At 34.9% G+C, this 14,589-nt stretch overlaps 1 protein-coding gene across 3 annotated transcripts in view; it reads right to left on the bottom strand.

Moving 5' to 3' along the window:
- The window catches only part of WDR33 (WD repeat domain 33), a 91,941-nt gene that overhangs the window by 48,084 nt on the left and 29,268 nt on the right, over positions 1–14,589 (bottom strand). For all 3 annotated transcript variants that reach the window (XM_004423935.3, XM_014782517.2, XM_087435012.1), the window contains exons 2-7: positions 13,582–13,808; positions 12,280–12,348; positions 11,581–11,685; positions 9,261–9,356; positions 8,923–9,074; positions 7,116–7,213 (exon numbers count right to left, since the gene is read on the bottom strand). In XM_004423935.3, the coding sequence (XP_004423992.1) occupies positions 7,116–7,213; positions 8,923–9,074; positions 9,261–9,356; positions 11,581–11,685; positions 12,280–12,348; positions 13,582–13,785 (724 nt within the window). In that variant the 5' untranslated portion in view covers positions 13,786–13,808. The remainder of the gene's footprint in view (positions 1–7,115; positions 7,214–8,922; positions 9,075–9,260; positions 9,357–11,580; positions 11,686–12,279; positions 12,349–13,581; positions 13,809–14,589) is intronic.

The raw sequence follows: 14,589 nt of genomic DNA, 5'->3' as shown, positions 1-14,589 counted from the left end.
AGTCATTAGGCTTGACAGGATCAAGAACTACTACTCTAACATTTGATGACTCCTGGCATCACAAATTACTTCTGCTTAATAATATATATAAAAAATGTCTTGGAGATAAAATATTAAGCTCCCTGGTATGGAGTTTCTAGAACTCACCTGTGTACTCCTCGGTTCTGCATTCATGTTGATTTCCCTCAGTATTTCATAATTGTTTTAATGTAGCAGAACACTTATAACTTTCATCTTTGACAAAACAAACCTGGAAACTGGTGCGGACTCCCACAGCCTTTGACAGGCAAAGGGTGATGGTGATGCTAGGTGCAGAGAATGTTCAAGGTTCAACTTTTGAATAGTTAATTTAAAAAGTAGAAAAATATGCACAGAGCCCTAAAACAGCAACAACTTAGCCACTTTTTAAGCTATACATCCTAAACTGGATCTCTACATGATATCCTTACTTTTGCCAGAAGTACAATCATGCGTCACCTAATGACGGGCATACATTCTGAGAAATGTGTCATTACATGATTTTGTCATTGTGTGAACATCATAGAGTGTACTTACACAAACCTAAACGCTATAGCCTATGCACACCTAGGCTCTATGGTACTAATCTTAGGGCACCACCATCACATATGCGGTCCATCGTTGACCAAAATGTCGTTATGCAGCGCGTGGCTGTACAGACAAAGGGGCACGCGCTAGTCAGGGAGGGCAGTAATAAAGCAGCACACTGGGCTGTGGAGAAGTTCCACCTACCCTGCTCAAAGGCACCACAGGCACCCTTTGGTGGCTGGGCCTTTCTGGTGTTCCCTAGGGACCAATGCAATATTTAAAAACATCAGCAAGTTAAAGTAGATACAATTCACTAGGCTAGTCCAAATAACATGTGATATTATTCTAAAACCATGCTAAGAAGGTAAAGTTCTCTCAAAGAGAACTGTATTAAAATACATTCAAGGGGGAAAAACAGAAAGAGGTCTCAGCAGATTTGCTCTGAGAGATTTAATAGTGAGTTTTGGAGAAATTAAGACTATTTTATGAAACAACCTATAAAAAAAGGATAAATGACCTAAAAACTACCATTTCTTCCTTTACATAGAAATTCTTGGGCCGGCCCTGTGGCTTGGTGGTTAAGTGCGCGCGCTGCGATGCTGGCGGCCCGGGTTCGGATCCCGGGTGCGCATCGAGGCACCACTTCTCCGTTCATCCTGAGGCCGAGTCCCACATGCAGCAACTAGAAGGATGTGCAGCTACGACACACAACTATCCACTGGGGCTTTGGGGGGAAAAAAATAAAATAAATAAAATCTTTAAAAAAAAAAAAAAAGAAATTCTTTTCTGGTCTCTTTATAGCTAAAGAGATCACAGCACTGTACGTGCTTCTTAGAAATTCCTGAGATATGATTTAAATGAAACTTTAAAATGGTTTTCTGGTGTATCATAAAAAAGTGACTGAAAAAAAGTGACTGAAAAAAACATTTGTTTTGGTACTTGACCTCCCTCACTGACAAACAACGTATTGTTTTTGATGACACCATATTTTAATCATAAACTTTTATTACAGGATCTATCCACTAAAAATGAAAAAACCAAAAGCATATTATTTATTTATCTGATTTTATCAGCTCTTTCCAAAGCTCTGAATTTTAACATGAAAAACTATCAAAGATGTAATTATCTGGAAAGCTCCAAAATATAACAGGCTAACTTAACTCATCAGCAAGTGGAAATTGAAGCCTCTCAAAATAAACTGAAGCAGACAATTATAGACTATTTAATAAATGCTAAGATGCAAAAGCTCGTTCTGAAAATCAGTTACATAAATTGTTTAGCAGTGATTTGTCACTGTCAAAAAACTGGAATCTTTATATTCAAGAGTGTCTGTGAATTGCCCTTGACTCTTTATTAAAACAACGAACATGATAGCAACATGCAGCTCTGCCATCCCAAGAAAGCTACAGATCTATTTTTCAGTAAGTTTTTGCCATATTATGTGCAATATTTAAAATAAGTGCAGAGATAGAAAGAACAAAGCCCAATATAAAAATCAAACAATTTTTGTAAAAATGTGAATGTACCATATAAAATGAATATTTCAGGACTCTACTAATTTCTTCAAATAATGTATTTTAGAAGTAAATATTAAGTCTTTTTCCCTCTCATAATACACTCAGATAATTATTTACAAAGGAGAACCTACCATGATCCAGTCTTTTCAGGAGAGGGAAAAGAGCCTTAAGTAAACTCTTCCTCAAAATAAGGCACCAGAGATAGGGAAAATAGGCGTCCATATGTAAAATGGGTCCACATGGTTGTTTGTATGATTAAATGAGATGTGCCTGAAGTACTTTTAATACTAAAACATGCTGTTAGTGGAAGGAGGCACTCTGCTATAGGCTATTTTAAAAGAAGCTGGGTGTTTCTGTTTTTCGTCTTGGGGATAATAGGATTTTGTGGAATGTTTTGTAAAACACTGTACAAATAAATTAGGTCCATTAATCATAAACTATGTGGTTTGCCAATTTTACTTTAATAAGTAAAATTATTTCCAATAAAAAGCATCAGAGATTTTTGGAACACTCAGACTTGTAAACATGTCTTCACACAGTTCAAAAACACACTGCTGAACCAAAAGATCTTTGCAAAGGGGTTTATCTCATTTATTAAAAACCACAGTCAAATGCAATCAGGAGGGGATACATAGGGACTTAACAAAAGCACTAATAATATTCTTTTTCTTAAGCTGTGTGTACTCAGGGGTTCATTTCCTCTCCATGAATGCTATATTTGAAAACTGAAAATAGATCTTACCTCCTGAATAAGTCTCAGTATAACTCCCTATGTCCATGTTCTTTTGACATCACTAGTATATACCTTATAACCCATTTGCAGTTTGAACTATTCCTTGTGGTTTAATTTTTTTGTTGTTAAATATATCATACATTGAAAACCTATAACCTATATGGACAGTTTTAAAGAAGAATGGTAAAACAAACTTGAATACCTAAATTAGTTTCCTCTACCCACAGCCTTCTCCTCGCAAGAAAATTTTATACTTTACAATTCTGTCATCACAGTTCAGGAAGACATTATTACATCCATGCTGATATTACTTTTAAATATAGTGGTTTAATAGTTTAATATAGTGGTTAAAACATGAACTCTGGAGCCAAACAACCTGGGTTCAAATCCTAGCCCCACCTCTTACAAAACATACGACCTTGGGCAGGTTTACTTAACTTTTCGTACCTTGGTTACTCATTTGTAAAATATGGAACAAACAGTACTTATCTCATAGGGTTATTGGGAAGATTAAACGAAGTACTCGGAACACACCTGATACAAAGTAAGTATAATGTGTGAGTTACTGTTGTTAAAATCAAGAAGGTAAAACAAAATTAAGCATGTTGAAACTTGCAAACTGGATTCTTTTTAAGAGTAGTATGCTTCTTGCTAAAATTTACTTCAGTCTTCTTACTGATTCTGTATTTTCAACCTTTCTCCTTTGCATTTTAGCTAGTCATATCTGCTTCTAACTCTACACTGATAAAACTATACTTCTAATACTATGACTCTTCTCCCATATTATCCAACATCTTAGGTTGAAAATATCTTACCTTCGTTACTGAACTTTAAAAAGCATGAGGGTAGGGGTCATATCTTGTAAAAAAATTCTTCTACCTATGGTAGCATGCATACAGTATATGCCTATTAATGGCTCTATTTCAGTTAGAGTCAAATGCCTAATCATGTAACCTAGAGGCTGATTTAGACTCACATATTCCTGGTGCTTAAATGTTATTTTAATCCCAATCCATAAACTGAGTGCTGTAATTCATACTAGAAAAGAAGGATAAATGTGTATAAATTATGCTGACTTGCATATGCTTTGGTAATGGGTGGACATATACATTGTGTTTCTCAATGCTGCAGTATATTCGATTCCCTAAGTGTTTGTTTTTCCTAACTATGGACCAATCATCACAACCTTTTGAGTAGCAAATCCCCTGACAATAGATCTATGCTCATTTTAACCTTAAAAACACTAATTACTTTCTCTTGTGTAACTTCCTCCTTTTCCAAGAAGCATAAGAACAATCTCAGAAAGGACAATAAAAAGCTACTGTAAATTCTGCATTCAATAGTATGGTATTATGGCTTCTGCCATGCACAGAGATCCTGTACGCTTACAGGTGAGAGACTACATTAAGAAGACATGATAGCTGTCTCCAAATACTTAAAGGGCTGCTATGTAGAAGAGAGCACAGACTTAATTTTTCATGTTCCAGAAGACAGGGCAGGTTGTAAGGAAGCAGATGTCTGACATAATGAAAGAACTTTCGGAAAAATTAGAGCTATCTAAAATTGGAAAAGAGAATCATGTGAGGTAGTGAATATTGTATCACAAAAAATGTTTGTTGAGTAGAAGACTTGTTTTCAGGAATGATGTAGAAAAGATTTAAGTAATTTATAAAGAGTTGGACTACATGATCTCAAACATTCTCTTCAATTAAAATATTCTTGGATTTTCTTAATACTTAATCCCAAGTGATAGTTTGATGCACAACACTAACACGCTGTAGGAGTATGCTTATCTACCCGATGTGACAGAGTCTATGTGGGCTATAAGAACATCACCCCTTCATATAGGGCAACTGACATTTTAGAGGCTGGAAGGTCCTATTCCTACTTGTTTGACTTGGCAATCCAATTTTCTCTCTACGAACAGAGCTAAGTTAAGTTCACTTCAAATGTTATTTTAAGAATTTCACATCATCCCCTGAGACAACTGGAGTTCCGTCATCCCCTGATCCCCAACCCACAAAGTGAAGGACAGAAAAACTATAAGAACATTGTTTTCATTATTTTATAATCATCTCTAAAATTCAGAAAATTTGGAAAAATGAGGAATGACAGACAACGGATAATTGGAATTGAATAACTCGTCTACTACACCAGACCTGCCCTCAGAACTACTACTTGGGTGGTACAATAAACTTGGTGTAATATATTCATATTTGTTATACTCATTGAGGTACTAGAAAAAAAATCATGACTATCAAGCAAGTAGAATATTTTTCAAAAGGAAGCAAAACCCACGAATAATCTAGAACATATATCCTAAAAGTATATGGAGGTTCATTACATTCTTGTGCATGTTTGAAATTTCCTTAGTAAAAACTTCAAAAGAGCCCCACATAAAAATTCAACTCTCAATTAATACTGACATAACATTGGTGTATTTTTAAGCTATAGAAAGAACAGGTAATGATTCAGCAACTACTTAACTTTATCCAAATTCACCTAAACTCAAATCTGAAAATATTTAACTGCTAGTTAATATCTCACACTCTAAATTTCAGAGGAAAAGTTCTTAAGCACTATTTAGAAGCAGTTTCATTAGCAAAATTGAATAACATTTCATTGGAACTTGGGATTGAAAAATGTTATCATATAGCTAAGTTTTTTTCTTCTTTTTTTAATTCAAGATGCATAGTGGTCTTATATCAGACTTCACAATCATGCTCCTAGTCCACTTTAAAATTAATTGTTTGACACTTTAGATTTGCTTTTAACAAATAAAATTATTTTGTTTCCTCTATATTTCTTACGATGTTCAAAGCCTAGAAAAAGTTATTTATCTTATTTCTGTTTAACAGCTAAGACGTCTACTAATAGTGAGGAAAGATGCAAGGTAGTGTAGCATTAGGCTAGGAGTCAAGTGATAAGATTCTAGTCCTGGCTCTGAACTTATTTTACCTTGAACATGTCACTTAAGCCTTCTGGGTCATGGTGCTCATCCATAAAATAACTGAGACAATGATTTCAAAGACTTCGTCTAGTTCTGAAGTTGTACAATATTATGACTTTCACAGTGAGTACACTCCTCCAATATGACAGGTACTATATCCTCATGTTAGCTATCACGATACACTACTGTGGATGAACCCACACAAAATGTGCCAAGTTAGGAATGTTTAAACAAATATGATAAAAAAAAAAAAAATACTGGCTTGAAATATGGGTTAAATATCAAGAGCATTTATTTTCTTGTCTAGAAAGCATCGACACTACATGCTGGAAATAAAGCTCTGCAAAGTTGTAAGAAACTTACAATTCAACAAAGACAACTAACTCTGCTGACTCTTGAACAGAAAGGGAAATCTCTGAACAGTAATTTCTTAACACCCAATGTCTGTGGCACCCATTCTCCCACCTGCATTTATGTGTCAGAGGAAGATGTTACTTTATGGCATACTGAAATCAAGAGTACAGAGTAGAAGGTACTCTTTGTCAAATCAGTACAGGTTCAAATTAAGCACTTGAGAAACTACCTTCCTAGTTAATAATAAACTTATGAGACTTAGTTAGAAGTGTAAATGCTTTTGTTCCAATGTTCGTATTGCATATGTAAAACACACAGTTAATTCCCTAACTCTAACACCACTAAATTCACATACACAGTGTTGATGTATTGTTAGTATTTCAACAGCCCCACTTTATGAAGTCTAACACTAAGCCAATCCAAGTGAAAACATAAATTCCTTTTGTAGTATGGGGTAATTCATAGACGTTAGTTTATAATTATGAAATCAATAAATTAAACAAGGAATCCCTCCAAAATTTAATAGAAAGTGGGTGAGGTAGTACAAATGCGGTATACTGAAAACCCACCTGCTTTCAGAAATAGCAATATGAGAAGTGTAGCTATTGATACCTCAGTTAATTCAGTAAAAGGACTGCCAGAAGAATATGAACTATCTAAATAAAATCATAGTGTCAATATGTTGGGGAAAGCTGTCCTGGGTACAAGACAGGAAAAGGAATATAGCCTTAAAAGGTGCATAGAGATAACCAAGTAACTGAGGGGAAAAGGGAGAAGAAAGAGAATGCTTTTATTTAATTTATAGCTTAAAGAATTCAAAGATAACATTAGTAGTAAAAATCTACCAAATGACTGTGAACCTGGGAGAGAGTCTGGGTTTCTTTAAAGAGTCTAAGATGGTGTATACGTAAAAAAACTGAATGGAGATGTAAGCTGGTATTGTGGTTTTGTGATGATTTAACCACAAATACCCTCCCTATTTAAATATTCCAATCAGTACTGTTAGTACACATACCTCGGAGAATTCTTTCCTCATGGCAACGAAGAAAGTCCCAGATTCTAACAGTGCCGTCATCAGAGCATGTAGCAAATTTATTATCCGTGGGTGAGAAACTGTTACATGAAGACACACAGCAGGGGAAAGAAGTCAGCATTTAACAGATTATCTGTGCTTCTCAGACAGGGAAAAATAAAAACACTGTGCTGCGTTATAAACAGGAGAGGGAAGTATCCAACAGTGAAGAAGCCCTTAAAGAGAATGTTGTCAGCTAACAAACGTATCTCATCAAAAGAAGAATTCAACAGAGTAGTTGCTTCTTAGTTTTCAATCATCAATATTCAGAGAACTTCACGAGTGTATTATTAGTATTAATGATCCCCACACTCCCCACAGTATAGTATTTCCTATCGTACCAACATAAAACATGGAGCTGCTTTCAGTATAGAAACTAAATAAATTCTATTTTTGCAATACTCCTGTGAACAGTCTTTTAAATTACATAGGAATACTGCTCAAAAAATCAGCAACAGCTTTGGCCTTCGATTCTTCATGAAATGATAAGCTGAAAAAATTCAGGCAAGCTATTTAGAGACTGGTTGCTAAACATCCCTACATCCGACGTTTCTCATTTATTTAAAAGGTCTGTGGAAAACTTTCACACCTTCTTCCTGGCAAGCTATCCCATGAATGTTGCACCTTTTGAGGCAAACTTACACATAGGGACATTCAGACTGTGTTTAAAGCCAAAGAATCTGCTACAAAGGAGGGAGCCATTTTTTCCTCCCTCTAGTGAAAGACCATGAAGTTTCTCATCTAACTCTAAAAATTCCCTTGAACTTCTGAATCCCATGACTATGAAAGCACCAACAGTGAAAACTCAATGTATGGGTAGGACACTAAGTCAAAGTCTTTGAAGGAGCATGTTTATCCAACAATTTTTTTTAAGATTCTGAAAGCAGAAACAAGTGACTGCAGTGGATGATGTTTCTATAAAGATGTCAACCTCCTCCCACACATGGGTGGCACAACCGTAAAGAATGCTGCTTAGCTTTATTCTGAGGCTGCAGCAATTCTTCAGGCTTGTTTTTGAAGCTTTTTTCCCCAGTTTTACTATACATATCTCATTGATATGTAAAAATATACAACTCACTGAAAATATTTTAAACTCCACTTAATATACATTTGCATAACTGATGTTATCAACAGTGAATCAGAAGAAGAGTCCTAGAGTCTTCTTGACAATGGTCTGCTTATAGTTTCAAAGCTTGAAGAACCCATTCATTAATCCATTAATGTTTGCCACATCCAGAGTTATCTGTGAGAGTTTTTAGTTCTACTATACTTTCCTGTTGAAGTCGTGGCATAACCAAGCCAACCAGGTCTTCACTTAAGCTTTTTTCCCTTGTATTTTGTGTGAACTCTGAAGGTGTTTTCTGTAGGCTTTAGATTTTATTCAGTTGTATAATTAAAGACTGAATTCTTTATTTGGAATGAAATATCTTGTCTTACACAGTAGGTAATAAAAAGGAATAACGTATACACATTATTAACCATAAATGAAAAGAGAAAACCAGTGCAAAATGCGGCAGACAATACATCTCTAACATATTGCAAAGGCTGATACCAGGACGACACTACTTCAGAAAGGTGCCAGCAAAATGGTGAATGTGTGAAAACAAAGAAAAATATTGTGTTTATAGGGTGCAGAAAGTTTCCCAGAATCTGACAGAGCCCATGCATCTCTGCACCCAGAATACACTTAGAGAATAATTTAACCATGACAATAGGGACTACAGAAAATGTATGTATATTGTGTATAAACCTGGCCTCTCTAATCGCCTCCTTATGTGCCTGGAACATCTTGACGTTGTTCATGTTCGACTGCCAATATTTCACATATCCTCCGTGGTCTGCTGTCAACATCCACATGTCATTATGTGACCAAGTCATGGCCCTCACTGGGCTATCGTGAGCCTGTGAAAACATAAACATTTGTAAACATTATATAAAAGAATATAAGATGGAAGGCTTTACAAGAGCATATATTAACTCACAACAATAATTTGTCGAATTGTAAGTTTAAAATACCAATAAAGTGACTATATCTCAAATTCTTTACAATACCACAGGATGATGCTACTATCTGATGATTACTGTTACCTGTAATATTGTTTCAAAATTGAAAGTGAGTCCATTCCACAATGTGAACTCTCCACTAGAAGCTCCAGTGACCAACCGTCTTCCTTCTGGAGTCCACTGGGGAAGAAAAAAACACAGGTTATACAAGGTCACAAATCCTCAACTAATTTTAAATTTTAAAAAACTTACAAAGTCTTTATTTATAAAATATCCAATAATCGACATCAAGTAGACGATACTTTCACTTAAGTGTAGCTCAGATGTACAAGTGAGTACCTTGTCAGAAAAGAACTTATGCTAACACAGTGCAGGGAAAGCTCTAGCACTTCAGCTCACTAATTAAAAATACTAAGTGCATTATGAGTCCCCGATTAAGTTACACACACCTAGACACTCTAAAGAGCATTTCAAAACAAAATATGCAATGACCTCGTTTTCCTATGATACATGGCAGGCTAACATAAATAAGATGATCAGTCACCAGAAAAACTCAAAGACTGAATAAGGGATTTGGGTTATTACAACTGCTAGTGGACCAACTCAGGCAGAAAAGTTACCAGTGTTTTATGAAAAAACAGTGTAACAATAAGTACCAATTTAAGGACATCAAGGCTATCAAACTTTTCCTAGAACTAAATGTACTAAAAAAAAACTTTTTTAAGCTCTCCTCCATTCACACTATCAGTGACAAGTCTTATGCTGATCTACTCTCAAAAAACTGTAATACAACCGAGTCATGACTAACACTACACCAATATTTTAATATCAGAATCTGCCTAGAGAAGGGAACCTGTGACTTATGCTCATCAACTCAAAACACAATGTATTTTTTCCTCACTTTCTATTTTCAAGTTTCTCTGACAGATTATACACTCATTTTGCCTTAGAAGATGTAAATATATGAAATGTCAATACAACAATCCTATTTTTCCAAGTAAAAACTGACAGAGTTGAGAAATACAAGTGTGCTTATAGGAACAGCAGTACGAAATACATAAAATGAAGACTACCTGGTAAATTACATAGATATATATGATAATCCAGCTTTTTACTGCTTACCTGCAGATCATGATTTTGATTATTATGAATAAAATCTTTCTACTTTCCTAGTTTCTGTTATCTACTATGGATCCCAACCCAGTAAATACTGCAGGCAACCAAACTACAGACACAGGACCCACAGTCTTTATGTCTGAATACTTTGTAATTTGGACTATGCCTCTACTATGTGCAAATTTCTCTTAAGACCTTATAGCTTGATCCTCAAATGAGAAATTTACCCATCTAACAAGATATAGGATACAGAGAATGGTCAAATCTTATTCATCTCCAAAAGGTTTTCTGAGTTACACTTAGAAGATATTAAAATTAGGTGCACATCATACTCCTTTTACCAAATTCCCTGGCAAACAAAATTATACTACATACTGGTTGGCTCTACTAACACAAAAGCCATTGAAATCGGTGTTTCTTTACTGATGTTTCTACTGCTTTAGGTCTCTGAAGCAAACACGAGGCCTAAGACTGATTGCAATCTTTTTATGGAGCTCAAGCCAGCATCTCTTCCAGCCCCTTTTGGTTCTCTCTGCTGTGTCTGCCACAATGTTTGCCATGACGGTCTTTTCTCTGTCCCATTTTTTGTTTTCAATTCTTATTTGCTCAACTTTGACTATTAACTATCCTACGTTTCTGGACTGGATATACTGCTAACCAATAAGTGCATTCAGACTTAGCAAATCACAAAGAAAATGATTATACTATTATCTACGGGAATATTAACTGATGCCTGGGAGACAGAGCTGCAAAGACTTTATTTCAAACCCCTTCAAATTTTAATATTTTGAACCATGTCAATGTACTATTTATTTAAAAATTCCATTTTAAAAATTTCAGCAAAAATGTACTCAGTACCTACTATGTACCTTGATGGAGCTGACAATTATGGTCTACCATTGGTCTTCAGCTCTTCTCAGGTGTTTTCCTTCCTAGTAACACCTAAGAGTTTTCATTCACCTTGAGACGCTGCTTTCTCAACAGCAGCAAAAGCATTCCTATTCAAGAGCAAGTCTGAGACCTGCTGTAATATATATCCATGGCCAGCTCAGAGAGAATTCTATGGAAATTGAAACATGAAGAAAAACAATCCAAAAGTAATATCTCACTAAATGTGGATATAGTGGATAAGTGATTGGTTATTCTAAAATAAAATTATTAGCAATACACTGATTTTTTATCCCAGATATATATTTAAAATAATGTTTAATTTTCTTTGTCCTGTTAAATATACTTACAGACTAACTCAGGATTAATTTTTTCAAAAAATATCCAATAGAATACTTACCCTAACAACAAATACCGGACACTTGACTTTATTTGTTGATGTTCGAACAAATTTCGTTGTTACTGCATTCATAGGATTATTCAACATTCCTATAGGCGGGACCAGCTACAAAAAAAGAAAATTGGGTTTTAAGAACACCTGATTATGCACAGGGCATAAACCAGGGACAGAGCAAGGTAATTATTTCAACATTTAAAGACAAATTCAGGACTAGAGAAGACTTCCAAAAAACTATTATAATAGATTATAATTAGTCTATATTAATTAAATGAAGAAAACTGAGACACAGGAAAGTTAAATGCCCATTATTACTAAGCAAACAATGAAATCAAATACCAGATTTCCCCAATTACTTCTCAAAGTCAACACAATTAAACATGTTCACAATAAGCCAAATTTAAAATTAACTTTCCTATTATACAGACTTTAAGGCAGTGCAATCTTTTGTTGGACACTGCTTTAAGCCCCAAATCACAAGTTCATCCTTCATTAGATCAAAAGGAATATTTAAATTGAAATTAAAAGATAACCCATGGTTTACACAGATGTTTTTACATTATCCCTTTAGGAATGTTTTATTTTAAATTATAAAAATGTAAAAAGAAAAGTCCATGTTTGAATTTGAGATCACACATTTTTAGGTTCAAATGCCAAGCAGAGAGGTTTTTATTAAACTAGTATGACATATCTTATACTTACATCATTATAATAACCCGCATCAGGCTGAATTGCTCGCATATCTCTCTGGTCTCTTTGCCATATTCTATTCTGTTAAAAATTTAATAATTAATTAATTAATATATGGTCTAATTATACTCAACTTTAAAGTAAATGTTAACAAAATGTAAGCTGTTATTAAACGACGAGAGAACAGGATTAAAACTTTTTCATTATGTTCTAAAACACAGATAATAGTGGATATCTTAAAGAGACTTCCCCTCTTATCCTACTGACATTGCTTAGAATTTCCCTCCTCTCTTTACTCACATTATCCCTAACCAATCATCCAAGATGCTGCTGACCCCAAAACATTCACACTGACCATAACTTAATAAAAAGAAAAAGGATAAAGGATAGACAGACATCCCAATTCCTTCAAAATCCTCAAAACAACAATTCCTTGTATCTTGCCATTGGTTTTCTTAATTCCTCTCAAACTTTCCTAATCTAGTTTTCCAACTGAAATACCTGGAAAAACCTAAATCTGTCTTTACCTCTGAATGAATCTTTTTCTCCTACGTGCCTGCAACATACTAACTACGCCCAATATGCAAATAGGTCTTTAACAACGGTAATGAAAAGCAGACAAATTTTCTTCACAGGAGGCAAAAGCAGACCAAAACCTGACTAAAGTAATAGGGGTTAGTAATGAAAGCAAATCACAGAGGCTAATTCCTAGGTTAAGACAAGTAAATAAAGAACTCAAAAGGGAGAAATGTCAAGCTGACAGAGGTTTAGGCAGATCCCTACTCTGCCTTTATTTGCCATCTCAGAGTTGCTTTCATCCTACAGGACTGTGGTAGGTTCTCAACCCTCAAGTAAGCAGAGAACCTTTTCCCCTAGTATAACAACCCACCACCAGGGACATGGAGAGTCCATGTTCCATCGCCATTGTCTCTGACATGCAAAGTTGCTATTCTGAATATGTATGTTCTCATAGAAATATGTCTATGTAGGTAGTCTCTTAACATTTCATAAACACTGTGGGTTTAACAAGTGTCTTACGTTGGCCTAGGGATTAAAGTATCCTTTTCTGAGATTTGTTGTGAACCTTTAGAACAAAGCCTATTTCTAAATTGGAGTCTAATTTTAATAATTTTTGAGATGATTCATGCATGCAAAGAGCAAAAAAAAAGTACTGGTGATTAGCCTCATTTGAAATTCCACTTCATCCCACTAATTCAAGAAACACAGGTATACTTATTACTCTGCATTTTAAAAACTTTCTTCTTTTTAAAAAAAAACAAGTTTGGTCATGTGAAGCACATTAACTGGACTTACCTCCAAATATTTAATTACAGACGGATTATAGTCTATGGTTTTTCGGTTTACTGCTTTTCTCATTCGTTTTCCATCAAAGGTAAGCTGTTGCATTGCTTGCTGCTGTGCAAAATCAGGTCGCTTATAAAATAGCTGTCGAGGTGCCTGGTGTTGGAACCTTGGCATATGGAAAAAACGAGGAGGAGAACCAATTTCTGTAGCCATGGTGACGTTCTCGCTCTAGGACACTAGGGTAGGGAAAAAGTACTTTCACTACAAATATCAGCACTACAACATTGCCTGAAAATGTTTTTAAACAAACTTTTTTCCCCACTTCTCTTTCTTTTTCTATTGTGCATCATTTCTAGCTTTTAGTCAACTTATTTACAAAATGAACTATTAGATTTAATAGCAGAGAACAGTTACACATTTGAAAAACACCAATTCACAGAATAAGTGCTAATAAGCATTTACTGTGAAATTCAGCCTGATGGAAGGAAAAACAACTTGTAACAGTTTGGGGTGAGTGTGCCTTGTGCTGTGCATTTGCGGGGGTGAGAGAAGAAAGGCAGAATCACTGACTGTTCACATTTTTAAAATAAAGTTTTCATTAGATGTTTGATAGTAAAACAAATCATTTTAAGTTGATCATAAGACCCCATTTTATACAAGTCACTAGAAAACGTTAAAACCTGAGTTTTGTCCTTTTAAATTTCTTAGGAACAGTGTAGAAAGAGAAATAAACTCTTATTCTACAAAAATGCTGAAAGTATGTATATCTTATTTCAGGCTCAAAGTAACTATCACAGAAACTTATTTCTCAGTATGTTTACTCACATATATTTTTCTATATGCTTACATTTGCCTTTCCTCATTCAAGACACTAAATAAAAGATCTAAAAAAGATTTATGATTTCCTTTGGATAAAAATGTTCTTACTACTACTTCATTCATCCTTGTCACTTTAGTCTCTCCTGAAACCATTTAATAATGACAATAGGGAGGGGGAGGAAGAGGACGGGTGAAGGG

This window comes from Ceratotherium simum, chromosome 9 (genome assembly GCF_057802395.1).
Source record: "Ceratotherium simum simum isolate JZ-2026a chromosome 9, ASM5780239v1, whole genome shotgun sequence".
Lineage (NCBI taxonomy): Eukaryota > Metazoa > Chordata > Mammalia > Perissodactyla > Rhinocerotidae > Ceratotherium > Ceratotherium simum.
The sequence above is the reverse complement of the archived record's forward strand: the minus strand, read 5'-3'. Positions and strand labels throughout refer to the sequence as shown.